Raw genomic sequence first — 15127 nt, 5'->3', positions numbered from 1 at the left:
AATGTGCCTGCTTTGCACGTCTTCTTGTGGCGGAGCTAGTGCTTCAGAACTAGTACCGCGTGCTTGATATTTCTATCTTCAGACTGTGGGCTTTGTCTCCAAGATCATGAGGTCATACAAAAGTTAAAGAGAGCATCATTTCTTGGAAAAATAAAAAATTACTCAGAAAAATTGAGTAGAAAGTTATTTTTTTCTCAAATGATTTGGATAAATAGTTCCCTTTAGATGGGTCTTAAATATCTTCATTTTAACACGTAGCAATTTTCTGTCCCTGCAAGAATGGAAAGGGCTTAAAAAAGAGAATAATCAGGAGGCATATTTATTTTGGTGCTTCTCTGTGGTCCATGAAGCTATTCTAATCTGCCAACTTTGTGTGGTCCTGTGAGTTTTCAGGGCATGCACATACTAGTCCCTCCAGAGGCACTAACACCAGACAGGCTGCAGGGATTGACATTGGATTGTTCCATGGGATTGGGCTTTCTGAGGCCTCTGAAGTCAGCACACCTACCTCATTTTCAGGTTTAAAATGATCTCAAAATTTAATTTTGAGATCATTTTAATGAGTAATTAAAAATTTAATGAGTTGACTTTACTAGGACTATGTGGGGTTCCCTAGAAATAAGAAGGATTTCTTTATTTGATTTGTTTTTTATTTTATAGATCAGGCTAGGATGAGATTGAAGGGTGGGGGAGCCAGCAGCAAACTTTGTGGATATTTTTCTTTATCAGATAATTAAGATATTGTTAAATATATTAAAAAGTAATTAAATACCTTTATTCTCTGTAAGAGCATGGAAATTTTGAATGCAGAGCTTCTTAATGGTGAGAAGGAAGTTTGTGATTAAGGCAAACATGTACACTAACTTGAATCTGGCACTGATTACAACAGGATTATTCGAGTACTTTAAACTTTTCTCAGATGTTTGGAACCAAATCATCATTGAATTTCTTCTTTTGATTCCCTGCTTGAATTTCAGTGCACAGGGAATGTATTAGATGACATTGGTACAGTCTGACCATCCTTTTCTGATGCTGCACTTATGTTTTATTCAGTGCTGGGTTTTTTTTAACTTCTGTAAAAGTGCCTTGTCATCTCTCATCAACTTGTCTTCTAAATATTGGAGAAGAGGGAAAGAAAAGAATTGGTCCCTTTATGTGCAAAAGGAGGAAGAGTTTTCACTGTGCCAGTGTGTGCCAGCCAAGAGGCATTTTCTATTGACATTTTATTGTCTCTTCTTTCTGGAGACGTGTGTTTCAAAGGTTCCCAGTGCGGCAAAGCTCTCTGCTGCCTCATTATTCAGAGCTGCTGATGTGAAGAGGAAAAGTTCCTTCATGCAGCTTTCACTAACTCCAGGGAATTCTCTTCAGTTTCTTCTTCCTGCTCTTCTCCCTTTATCTGAAGGGTAAATGTTTATGTTTCTTGGAGAACTTAGGGCAGAAAAATCTGCGGGCTGCGGTGCCTGTTTTCCACAGAAACCAAGGAGAGGTAAGTTTTCCTTGCAGTTCGTGAGAAAATCTAATTTGGAGGGATATAATTTTGGTCTTCTAGTTTGGCTTCTTCCACCTATAGTTATCATTTCCCTCCTGAATCCACAGTTTTGTCTTTTTGCTCTTGAGTGAGAGGAGTAACTGCACGGCAAAAAAAAAACCTAGCAGCAAACCAGAACCTACCAAGAATCAAAACAAGAACAACAACAAAATACTTCTTAAAATTAATGTATGTGGTCGATAATGATAAAATTGTAGTACTGTAACAATAACTTTGATGAAATCAGTGTATCTTACAGTATATATGGTCTTTCTTGCTGTTGTGCTCTTTGGCTTGTGAAAAAAACCCCCTTCTAGTTCTGATCAATGCTTTGATCCTGTAACCTGCTCAATGGCTTTGCAGCAACTAGCTTCAAAAAAAAGGGAGAGTGGATACATATGCTGGACTATGTGATGCAGAAAGGAGCCTGCAGAAGCTGCACCTTTGAAGTCTCTGGTAGCTGCTGTTCTTATTACCAGGTGGATAATTAAATAGGGTTGAGGCAGAATACATTGATATTTGGGCTACTGAAAAATATTTATTCTTTAAAATCCTACGTGACACGTGTAGGTATGTCCTCAACACCATTGCCTCGTCTCAGGTCTAAAATGTTTGCAGCCCTGTTTTCCTTAATTTTGGAGAAAAAACAGGCTGAGTGAGACTGAACAGGTTTTACTAAAAAATCAAAAGGCTCCTCCTGCACTGAGTTGCATCAGTGGCCCTTCTGTTTTCTTTTTTATTCTCTATTTCTTCATGGTGGTCAAATACTTTGTACCACTTGGGAGGGTCAGAACATCTGTGAAGCTGTGTAGGTAATGCTTAAGCAATCTGGAAGTTTCAGCTTTTGCCCACATCTGTCCTGGGGGCAGGTCTTTGGCCCAGCAACCACAATTCCCAGAGGTTTCCGTGTCTGTTTGCCTGTCATGTAGCATTCAGCAGTTTGCAGGATCCGGCTGTGCATGCTGCTTGTTGTCTCCACCTCTTAATTATGGTGTCACACGTCTGTGTCTCTTTAGATTTAACTGCAATAAATTAAAATGGATTGAGAAATTAGTGTGGTTTTTCAAGGCATGAAGGGTTTCAGGGAGCAATGAATTTCTCCTTGCATGTTGCTACTTGGGGATGCTGTTATGGATTTGAATTGCTACTGTTGGCAAACAAAAAATTATTTGAAATGTATTAGCTGGAGAAAAGTGATTTAACCTTCAGGCGTCTAACAACAACATTTATATTTGGTGCAAATTGCTTGAAGCAAAATCTCTTTTGCCAAGAGGATTATCATCAGAAGTTCAGTCTGGCTGTAAATGTGCCCATCTTTGCATCGCAGGGTTTTATTTCTTTTTGCTGCTTTAGCTTCTACAGTGCCTGTACAAAGGGTGGATTATGACCTTCCTTTTAATTCTGTAGCTAAATGAGAGGAGTTTTATCTTTGTTGTTGATGTTAGGTGATGTTAAATAACTGTGGAAGTTCAACAAGCTGTAAGGAACTTTTAATTTTTCTGTAGAACAGCCATTTTATCATCCTCTTTGCTTCATTTTCTGTCACCAGTAAAATCTCCCTGACTTCACAGGCTACACAAATCTTTTTGTGCCTAAAGACCTTTGGAAATGCATTATGTAACTTCAGTGCCTCCTTGCTGGTACTTTCTGCTTGTTTGTGTCAGCAGCGCTGTTGTCACAAATCGTGTGCAGTGTCGAACTACTGCCATTTTCTGCTCTGATTCACTGTTGCTTCTTACTGAAAATGCAGGAAATATTTTAAATCCAAAGGCTCAAATCTAAGTTAATTCATGTTAATCCTTGTTGAAACATTGGCCATTGCACTGGAACGTCTCTGGTTGTGAGTTTGGCCCAGAAAATGAAGTCAAAGGAGCAAAGTGACCATCTCCTGCTGTTACTGAGGAGCCAGGAGTTAAGTCAGTATGATGTGAAACAAGTCACTCACTATTTCAGCTATTTCTAGCATGCGTGGTGTGTATTTATTTTCTGATGATTAAACAAACAATAAATGCTTTCAGGCTAAAAACCCATATTGGAAATAATTACTTTAATGTATTATAATTACTTGCCTACTTTGGAGAGTCTCTGTAATACATTCTGGGACAAAATATAAAAAACAAAATAATTTTATGAAGATTTATTGTTCAGGCATCCCCAGTGCTCAGTCCATTTAAAACTCAGAGAATAATTAATAGACTGAGGAAGTAAATTGATGAGACAGAAATAGTCTGTGATCACTTTATATTGCTCTTTCTGACCTCAGCTATACAAGTTCTTCTTTCTTTCTCTGCATGTTCCATGTTGATTATAACTCTTCTAGAATCCTGATTAAAGAAAACTGTCTTATGTATGATTGGATATTTTCACCCAAGATGAAAAATTTATTTTCAGAAAGTGGCCAAAAATTATTTTGTCTTAAAGGACTCTTGCTGTCTGTAGCATTTTTTCCAAAACCTATTGCTTGTCATTAAGTGTAATTTTGGTTGAAGCCGGTTCATTACGTTGAATATGATGCCTGAAAGACTCGTCTGAAGAGGCTGATCCTCTTCTTTATGGAAATTACATCCCTGCGTAAAGTTGTGCAAGAAAAAGCTCATCAAAACTAGTCTAAGTACAAGGAGATGTCAGAGATACCATTTTTGAACCTGGATGTACATTTATAGGCATATGGTCCTTTGCTCTTGCACAAAAATAATTTTTTTTTCATTTTATGCAGTTGAGTTGAAAAGACAAATATCTCAATAGATAAACTTCTGAAATGACTGCTGTCTTGTTTGAACAGGGCAGTGATCCAAACTATACTGAAATGTTCACCTCAGTCCACCTCCATTGCTCATCCTCCCTTTTGCTGTCCCTCCTTGACCCCCTGCAGCCATGGGGCTGCCGTGGGCAGTGGCAGTGACAGCATTCAGTGAGGTTCAGGTCCACATTTCCCTTCCCATCTCTCTGGCTCTGGTAGCAACCAACCCTCTGCATCACACCAGTGCAATCTGGATGCAGATTTGGCATCACCGAAATGCATGGAAGATGAGGATGTGGAGTAATTGTTCTGTTAAATATTAGCTCAGTCGTGCCTGCTCTTGGTGGGGGAGGTTCTCCTGTGCTATTCAGCTGAGGATACAAGGGTTGTCTTTTGCAGGGGGGAAGCATTAAGTTGGTAAGATTAGGATTCCCACCTTTCCCTTTGCTTGTCCTTTGGCACAAGAGCATGTCTTTGTAACGCAGCACTGTAGCCCATCCTTTCTCTTTGATCCAGAGGAGACTGTGAGAGGCAGCAGTACCCTCAGAACAGCTTGTGCACTTCTGTCTGCAGAGGTGCTCAGTGGGATTCCTGGCTCGTGGGTTTTTCATGCTCTGGCTGGAAATGAGTCAGCATCAGAGAGATTTGTGCTGCTGCAGAGATGCTGCACTCAGTAATTCAGGTGGGATCAGAGATTACAGTCCTGCTCCAGTTAGTGCCTAAAGCATCTGAGTTGCCTGTATATACTCACTTGAACTGGGCTTCAGGAAGCTCCTGCATGGGCTTTTCCCCACAATTCAATGGCTTTCTCACCTCCAGTCAGATTTGGAAGAGCCAGGAACCTCAGCCTATGAAATAGTTTTTATCCTTCTTTACCTCACTAAGGGTCGTCTCTCTGCAACTTCTGACTATAGTCCAAGTAGTTCTACCAGGCACTTAATGCCTTGTAGTTTAATTGACTGGAAAATAGTCAGTGCTCAATATTGGCTATTTATTCCTTAAGATGAAAGGCCAAGTATAACCTTCCGCAGGAAACAACTTGAATGTAAAAAGCCAAAAAGGCATGCATGTAGTTCTCCCTGGTTTGAAGTAGACCTCCAAAGGGTCAGGTTAGCAGGCTTGGGTTAAGAGGCATTACTTGGGTCACACCCTTTGACCTCAGAAATCCTCTGGTTCCTTAAAATCTCCATATGTTCTTTAGTACTTTCTTTACAAAGGCCAAGGAAATTCAATAAAAACAGAGAACAATTAATCACACTCTTAAAAACATTTAAAAAATCAAAAATAGTTGTACAAAATAAAAAAATTCAAGATCAAGTTGAAAGGAAAATACCTTAGCAATCCTGAATATAAACTGGAATCTACCTTTGAACCTGAAATGTAATAAAAGCCTCTTTAAATTTGCTTGACCAGTGGAGATTCAGGGATCTGTCTGAACATACCAAATTGCAGCATTCTGGCTTTTGTGTCACGATCTCAAAACATGAATTTGTTTGTGTGCATTAAACAAATCCACATATTTTTTTTCCTGATAATTAACATGGCATCAGATGAGTACAAGATTTTTATAATTTCTTCTGAAGCTTACTTAGGAAATAGAAAAGTAAATGTACTGCAAAGAGACATGAATCTGCTCCCATAACAGGCAAACACCATCTCATTCTTTGTGGCTTTTTATTTGGGATGAGGCCAAATAACTGGATCCAACTCTGAAATTTGCCCTACTAACTCTAGGCTGCCTAATTTGCACTGCTTTATTATGGAAAATAGAAAGAATGGGATGTTTCTTCCCTTTTCTTTTAACCCTAGGAGGATAAGCCAGTAATCAAGAGTAACAGCAGATTGCCTTGAAAGTTTGCTTTTTCAGTGGCTATGTTTGGTACTTCCATTTTCATCATGCAAGAATGGCTTGGCAGATGGAATTTTTGGGTTTTTTTTGACTCAGATATTCAAAATGGTCTCAGACTAGATGGAGAAGAACTGTCACTTATGTGCATGTAGTCCTTGTCAGAAATGCTTAGTGAAACATGGCTGCATGGTTAATTATAGGGACACTTCAACGTAGTGTGATTTGTTTACTATTTTAGCAGGCATTGAACATCTGGCCACAACAACTGAAGACCTTTTTAGATAACTGAAGCAGGGAACCCAAATGAAACAACATAATAAATTGATGTCCACACGTGGAAGCCTTTCACAGTTATTTGTGCAGTACTCTATAAATCTTAAGGCAAAGCAGCAATTCTTAGTGATGCAGGTTGGAAATGCTCTTTACTTCTGAAGTGTGGGAAGGAGAGTAACTCCTCTCCAAGCTTGTGGTGCTAAGTACTCTATAAATGTACTATTGTTTGTGCAGATATGATCTTCTGGATACTAATTCAAAGCAAGTATCCAGTGGCTGGAAGTGGTTCTTATATTTTTTTTCCTGTTGTTCACTGAGATTGGTATGGCCTCTAGTGACTGAGGACTTCTCTCCTTCATTTTTCTACATTGCAGGGCATGTGTGATTCCAAGGGTCTGAGATCTTTTGCCTTCATGTGGCTAAACTACAACTTTCTTCTGGCCCTACACACTTTTCACATGCTCCTTGGCTCTGCAAGTTCCTGTCTTCCAGTATGAGTCAGTTTTTCTGAACCGGAACAAGATGTGACATTTTGTTATAAATAAGTTAATTATCCAGTAGTTTTAACCTGTTGATTTAACTTCCCAAGTGGCCAGCTCTTTAATAAGAACAGGTTTTTAATAGGCCTAAATGAGCCTTCTGTATTCATCTAAGTTACAATCTTGATGACATCTGAAAGTAGGCTAATAACCAAATTCACTGAGCCAGAATACCCACAGCTATTAGTTTGTAAAATAGTGTCCCTGAGAGGTTATTCTGCTTGACCCACTTTCTAAACTGGATTCTACACCTGATGATTTGTCATGGATAAAGAAATTTGGGGATTTTAATTTGTTTGATGCTGAGTGCTGTGGTCCCAGGCAGCACTCAGACGTGGGAAAGAAAAGTAATACTTTGTTAGGTTTGACTCCCTAGTTTGTGTCTCTGAAGTTTCTGCTGGAAGAGTTTTTCTGGGATACTTGAAGATCATCATTCTGATTCTTGAATAGGTGATTGGCAGCATTCTACTTTTCTTGTTTCTTTTTGTTTCAAATTCAGTAGGCTTTTTTCAAAACATTTACTGGTTGTTTTTCGTGAGCTTTTTCCTTACAGTGTGTGTTTTGTGCTTGCTGTTGTCTGCCCCACTTCAAAGATGGTTGTTTTGCCTCTATTAGGCTAATAGGGGAAGAAGGGCTTTTCTAAGAGGATTCAGTCCAGCTTTGTTTGCATTTAATCAACTTAAGAGTTTGAATCAGGATGGCTGGGAACATTCAGGCCTGAAACCATTGCATCTAATTAAAATATTTAACTGGGACAGATAATGTGGGAGCCTGGTCCATGTCAGTGGATCTCCGTAGGGGAGCCTATCATGTCTACACTCCTTAGAGTGAACTGGGATGAATTCTGACCATAGCAGCTCATGAAGGGTTGTGACCTGCACGTGGTCTTGCAGTTGTGCAGAGCAATGTCACTGCGCTGTGTTCCATGAAGAAGAGCTTTCTTCATGGTGTTATTCCAAGCCAGGGCAACAGGAAAAGACTGAGCGTGTTGGTGAGTGACGGCTGACAAGGAATGCCGTAGGCACAATGGAATTGAAGTGGAAAACACAGCGGTGTTTGTGAGGAAATTTCTTTCTCCTTTGTCTTGTAGGGATAGCTGCATATCTTCATGGCTGCCACTTCACAGTAGCAGATAAACACTGTCAGCACTGCAGTGAGCATCTCCTGCTGGGAGCCTTGGACAGCATGAGCTGTGTTTGACCTCTGTGTGCAGCTGTGTGTCATGTGGAGGATAAGGCTGAGCTTGATTTTTTTTAAGCTTCTCAGATTTTTAGAGCAATAAAGCCTTTTTTTAAAAAATCATTTTTAAAATTGCCATTGATTGAACTAATTTGAATTGACCTAGGTGACTAAAAAGGTTATCCCAAAAGCTTTTAAAACTTTATTTCTGCATTTTCTCAGGTACCTGCTGCAGGAAGGGACAGAACAAGAAAGCACCATGTCTTCAGTCTCAGCTTATTACAATGGGAAGACCGTACTTATCACAGGAGCTACAGGTTTCATGGGTAAAGTACTTGTGGAAAAACTTCTGCGCTCCAGCCCTGAAGTGAAAGCAGTTTATATTCTTGTCAGGCCAAAGGCTGGACAGTCAATGCAAGAGAGAGTGGCCAACATGTTGAAATGTAAGGTAAGTCCATATGGTTTATTCTGGAATCTAATCTGAAATCCATCTAGCTGGGTGAAGCAAAGGGCTCAGTTCATCAGGAGCAAAATGCTGACTTCTGCTGTAACAGCTGTGTATTTTTACTGTGTCTAAAACAAACAGACAAAAGAATTTTACATGAACAAACCTGTGTATGTCTGATTTTGATGGGTACCACAGCATTTTACACTGTAACAATGTAATCTTTTCACTTCCCATTTTCCATGACCTCCACCCATGTGTCTTGATCCTGTTTAGTTTGCCATACCAGTGAAAAAATCTATAGTGGCAAGAAGGGTGTCAAAGCCCTTTACTGTATTTAATGTAAGCATTTGTAAGGAGGCACTGACTTGGTCTGAGGCTCTCAAGATTCTCAAGATCCTCTGGATCTGAAGCCAGAGGTGAGGTTGTGACCTTGCTCACACTCCTCCAGCTATGATAAATGCCAGAGTTCAAGCTCATGCCTATTGATAGTGCGAATTTGTACATAGCTGATGTGAAATGAGAGGAAGGGACAGATCTGGCCCTAGCAGGAAAGGAATTACTGGGAATTAACCTGAGAAATGTCAACATATCTTTATGGAGTATTGGTTTAAAAGTTTGAACAAGACTTGACTGGAAGAATCCTCTTCCTTCTGCAGAAGTTAGAGATAAAATAGGTGACTTTGAGACAAATAGGTCTGGCAGAAAACATGCTTTTTTCCTTTTAATGTTTTGAGGCATTAAGCTAGGAAAATCTTACGTATGTCCCAAGAACAGTTTGTTTGGTTTTGGTGTGTTTTTAACAGAGGATAGATTGTTTTCACATTCAGGAAAATTTGTGAGTAATATAAAAGGAAACAGTCGCATTAGTTGCTTTTTGCAAGTCTGTCATAGAATGATTTAGGTTGGAAAAGACCCTCAAGGTCTTTGAGTCCAACCCTTAACCTCACACTGCCAAGTCCACCCCCAGCTTTCATCTCAGTGGATAATGTGAAAAAATCCCAAGTGTGGTGTGTTTTTGCCTTTTGTGTTTTAAAACACTTGAGGAAATGATAAACCTAAGTATTTATCAAGGTAAGGTCTGTTTGCATTTTATGTATAAATGCTGCTGGCTTATCTCTTCAGTTGGGCAGCACAGCTTGGAGGTATTATTAGCTCTAGGTGGGGTTCCCTAGTAGCTTTTTTATTGTTGCAGCTGTATTAGATGTACCTATTTTTCTTCCTAGCATGTGTCAGCAGTTTTAGACTTGCCAACAGCAAACAGGACATGATAACCTCTACTTGAACCTTTGGCAGCCTGCTCCAATGTGTGTCAAATGAAGAAAAGGAGAAGGCAGAGCTCTAAGTTAGGCTGCTGCAGCCCTTGGAAGAAAAAAAAACTTTCACAAGTCATCCAGGTCCTCTTAAGGAAGAAGGTGTCTTTCTGATGCTGATAATTTTAAAATGACTCAAAAATCTTTGCCTAAGGCAACAACCCTGCTCCTCAAAGGGGATGGTCATGTACAAATGTTGACACCCTTGGAGATTTTTTTTTCTAAAAATGAAACTGTTAATTCCACTAGATGTTAATTTAATGACAGACGAGGAGGGCAGGAAACATTACTCTTAACATTTTTGAAGATCTTTTCTAGTTGATCACAGTCTAGAGACTGCCCTTTCATTTACTGTTCTGGTTTGCATGCTCCAGTTTGGGAAATCCCTGAGGTATATAACAAATAAAAATGCAGCAAAACTTCGTTCCAAATCTTCAGACAACATTCGCATTTGAAATTTCTGATCAGAGTCTCTGATGAGATATATTGGAGTAAGCACAGGAAGCTTCAGAATAAAATCCTTTCTCGTATTTATGTGTGCTATTTATGTGTACCTTTATAATTTCTAAACTCTAGTGAGTAATTATTCCTTTCCCCACAAACTACTGATTTAATGCAGAATAGTATTTGTACTAGGTTTAGGAGAACATACTTTATTTTTTCTTTCATATCCTGCCCTGTGTAATCTTCTCTACTGACCCATGACACATTCAGTTTGCAAGTAACTCCTCTTTTTACATTTAATTTTGAACTAGTATTGGCTTCTGGATTTTCTTGTTTGCACATCCAGAAAGTAAGTATTCCAAGAACCAAAGGAGCAGAGAAATACAGGTTGCCAACTTATAAATATTCTAAGCAAAGAGATAAAATGAGTATTTGGGATGAAGTAATATCAGAGTGAACCAGATTGGTTAAAATAAATTGCATAATGTTTAGGTTCTTCAGGTAAGGTCCTGTGGGGACTCCTGATTTTTGATAGTACTTAGAAATATTTTGAAAGAACTTGCCTAGAATTTTGATCCCTTTTCATATATCTCTGTGAAATTTGTGTGGCTTTTATCATTATATCTGCAGGGGTTTAAACACTGAGGTGTCACATTCGTGCCCTGTCTTCTTCACAGTGTGTGCATGTGAATCTGCTGGAAGATGACTCCTGTTAAATACAAGAGGAGCTGTGGGTTACAAAAGGGTGATACAGTGTGATCAGGCAAAATAACTTAGTTTGTGCTTTTCAACAGTTGGTTACTTGGAATTTTCCAACTTCTGAATCCAACATGGAAAAGAAAATACAGAAAATAGTTTGGGCATAAATCAGAACTCTTTGACTGCATTCTGTAGCTGAATAGGCATTGAAATTTAATATAATGCTGCTTTCCTTTGTAAAATTAGTTTTACATGCAGGTGCATTAGTGCATTAATATTCAGTGTATAATGAACAGATACTCTATTATCTTAGCATCAAATCCAAAACAAACATGGTGACCTTGCCTGTTTATGAAAGGAGATGTTCTGTTTTCCAGCAGCAGGTCCCTAAGGGAATCAAGCTATTACCCTGTGCTTAATGAAATGCCACGTCTGCCTTGCACAGAGCACATCTGTTTTACAAAAAACCCCGGATCTCAGTATGGGCTGCTGCCTGGATGTGGATCGTGAGGCAAAGCTTGACAGGGCTTTATAGTTGTTAGTTGATGGGAATCTTTGTCAGAGGTAGGGAATTGCTTCAAGGACCATTTTTTGCTGTCTGATCCCTCTGTGCACAAAAATAGGCAGGAATGCTTGGAGGGGTTGTCTTCGATTCCCTGGAGAGCAGTTACTGGGCTAATGCTGAGTCACCAATTGTAGCTTTCCCGTTGTCCCTGGGAGAGCAGAACATTTTCCAGGCCCTGAATTCAGTGAACCAAGGCCGCTTGCTGCTGCCAGGCTGTTTCTCAGATACATTTGTTCAGTATTCCTAATTAGAAAGGTCAGACAAAGTGGGGAGTGGAAAAGGCTCTTATTAATGTCTCTGATAATTCAGAGAGAAAATGAGGAGGCTGTGAATAAGGCTGCTGAAAATGGGGAATTGGGTATGACTGTAAAATGCTGCAGCTTTTTCCTGTCATCCAGCCACAGTTAACCCTTCCAGTTAGTGGATGCTACAGACAGACCTTCTCTTCCCTGCAAAGCTTTGTCTGGACCTGCACATTGGGATGGGCAATGCTGTCAAACACCTTTGTCTCTTCAGTATTTCCTCGTGAAGTGTGCTGTATTTATCAGTAAATATCCAGCAAGGCCCAGTAAATTTCAGCAAATCATTCCAGATGTATCTTTCCCAGCCTCCTGTGACTTTGCCCCCTCAATCATAACCATAACCAATAAAGGCTCTCCATGCCAAACTGGTGCAGTGTCACTCCATCCTGGAACAGCATCCCTGAAATCTGCTGTGATCACTGTAGAGGCGCTTGTACTTGGATCAGGGTTAATGAAGATTTTAGGCTGATGGAATACAGTGGTATTAGGTCATAGGTTGGACTCAATAATCTCAGAGATCTTTTCCAACCTAATTGATTCTCTGATTCTGTACATGCCCCATCCCTTGAAGTGTTCAAGGCCAAGACTGAAATAATATATTTTTTATCTTTGAGTGTTTGAAGAACAAATGAGTTATAGAATCATAGTGTCATAGAATCAGTTATCTTGGCAAAAAACTGCTATGATCAGTCCAGCTGTTAACCCAGAACGTCCAAATCCACCACTAAACCATGTTCTTAAGCATCACATCTTCACATCTTTTAAATACCTCCAGGAATGGTGACTCAACCCTCCCAGCCTGTTTCAATGCTTGATAACCCTTTGTTGAAAAAAATTTTCCTGATGTCCAATCTAACCCTTCCCTGACACAACTCAAGACTGTTGCGTTTCCATTCTATCGCTTTTTATCTGGGAGAAGAGACTGGCCACTACTTTGTTAAAACCTGCTTTCAGGTAGTTGTAGAGAGCCATGAGGTACCCCCTGAGCCTTCTTTTTTCCAGGCTAAACAACCCCAGCTCTCTAAGCTACTCCTCCTAAGACTTGTGCTCTAGACCTTCCTAAAGGCATCTCCAACTGCAAGAAGCTGTGTCCCTTATATTACATTGGTTCTGCTTGTACTCCTGCATGACTCTCTGCCTGAAACATCAGTCTCTGATCACTTAGAGATGCAGTTCTGTGGTGTTACCAGCACGGTTCTGCTGATCTGGCCCCTTAAAAGCAGAACTTGCAGTACTGGAAGCTCTAGGAAGGATTATGACCTAATGGTGTTGTACATTGTCTTTTAAAAGAAACAATGTATCTGAAATAACCCAGGCAAGCCTTGGGGATGCTATTTGTCTCCAGGTCACAAGCTCTGCCAGATGGTACAGAATTCAAACTTCAGTTTTATTGCTGTTAAGGAGAGATCACAGTGTAATGCTCCATCTTTGCAAACTGTCTTCAGTCCTTCAGTTCCTGCAGGTATTCACAGTAGTAAAGTCAATTCTTTTAAAATAGACTGCAGTTTTCAGTTTCCTCCAGTTGTACAAAGGTACACAGTAAATCACAAAGGAATTAAGAATGTTTAAATGACATAAGAGTCTAAATTAAAAACAAAAGCACAGTATGATATGAAAGTGTAGAAATGAGGTGGATTGCTCTGCAATTAGTAAGTTGTTGAAAGCAGAAATGCTTCTCAGTTAATTTCAAGTGTGTTCATCATTCTGTGAAGAAAAAGGTTTTGGTGTCAAAACCTGACACATCGGTTTCCTCATCTTACCCTGGAAAGAGAAACCCAGCATGAATCAGGGTACTCCAACATTAACCAGGGGCCACCTCCCTGGCAGCAGCTGCCAGCTCAGCAGTGTTGATCCTTGCAAGGTGTGTGTGCAGAAAATGTGCCTTGTATGAAGGGTAAAGCAACATCATTTTGGACAGCTCAGCTTTCTCTGTATCTTCTTGCTCAGCTGCAACAGCACAGGGGTTAATGGTTTCTGTCTTCATGTCATTCTACACACATACTCACCATCTGCAGAGCAATCTGTAAAGGCTGCCCCTCACCTTTATATTTACTTCTTGGGTTCATGCACCTTTTTTGTGGCCTGGACTGGGGTCATGATAAATCAGTCAGATTTCATAAGTGGTTGTTTTTTTTTTTTTTTTTTTGGTCTGGGTTTTTTCCCCCTTAAAATCACTTTGTGATGTCAAGTAGATGGTGATCTATACAGCAGCACCTCCAGAAGAGAATACAGAGCATCAAATAGAAGCATTCCAGAAAAATCCCTGTGGCCAACTGTGCACTATCGCATGTGCTGCTCATGCAGTAAAGTTTTAAAAAAGCTGAAAACAAAGGAGAACTTTCTCAGTTTCACATAAGATATCTGACAAGAGACGTGCACATGTTTAAATATTAATATTCAGTTATTCTGCTAAATCTGTAAAGATACTGTGGTTAATAGTATGCTGCTGTCTGACAACTCTTGTGGTCAGAGACCTCATTTTGTCCAAGGAAATGTTACTGACAAGCTTTTTATGCAGCCAGCACAAAAGCACTGTGCTCTGCAGCCCAGTTAACACGTACACATTTATATAGACACAAATGCACACATATGCATAAGGGCACTGTCTTTCAAGCTAGCCATTTTTGTTTTATTTAGTGATGGGTATCTCAAGGGATTTGTGTGTTAGTGAAGATTCTGCAGTGAAGATTCCACCAGCTGATAAATGACAAAATAAAAGTTCAGTCCTTGAAACAAATGAGCAGGCAGTACCTTGAGAACAATGCAATTAAAAAAACCACCAACAATAAGATTTTTCTCTTGCCAGTAACAACATAGATGTTGTGGTTAAGCTGCATTTGCTGCCATCTGTAAAATGGAATGCATTTTTAGTGCTCCATAAGCAGTGATATTTTGAGACACTTACAGCCCGCAACTTCACAATATTTTTTCTTCGATGTGCAAGGGTGTCATACAGAAGAAAGAGGGACTCTCATAAGGAAGTTAGCAAACTAAGATTGCAGTTGAGTCATAGCTTTAAAGGATTTTCATAATGTTGCTTGAATTTGCATTTCTGCCTGTGTAGTTTCTGGTTTGCAGCCAAGGCCCAGTTCCTGGAATCAGTGGAATTTCTCTTGGTAACTTCATTTAGTTTTGGTTGAATATCTCCTGAAAGGTAGATTTCAAAGAGGTGATGGGCCCAAGTAAGTAGTTTACAAGCCGTCCTTTTAATTCTGTGGCATTCTGGTGATTTTCTTTTTGTTCTGGATAAT

General features: G+C 39.7%; 1 protein-coding gene across 2 annotated transcripts in view; it reads left to right on the top strand.

Moving 5' to 3' along the window:
* The window catches only part of LOC121347878 (fatty acyl-CoA reductase 1-like), a 114086-nt gene that overhangs the window by 43616 nt on the left and 55343 nt on the right, over positions 1-15127 (top strand). For both annotated transcript variants that reach the window (XM_041426853.1, XM_041426854.1), the window contains exon 2: positions 8331-8556. In XM_041426853.1, coding sequence (XP_041282787.1) covers positions 8368-8556 — 189 coding nt within the window. In that variant the 5' untranslated portion in view covers positions 8331-8367. The remainder of the gene's footprint in view (positions 1-8330; positions 8557-15127) is intronic.

Source organism: Onychostruthus taczanowskii, unplaced genomic scaffold (genome assembly GCF_017590055.1).
Source record: "Onychostruthus taczanowskii isolate IOZ18803 unplaced genomic scaffold, ASM1759005v1 scaffold95, whole genome shotgun sequence".
Lineage (NCBI taxonomy): Eukaryota > Metazoa > Chordata > Aves > Passeriformes > Passeridae > Onychostruthus > Onychostruthus taczanowskii.
Note: the sequence above shows the minus strand (reverse complement) of the source record. Positions and strands in the feature narration are given on the sequence as shown.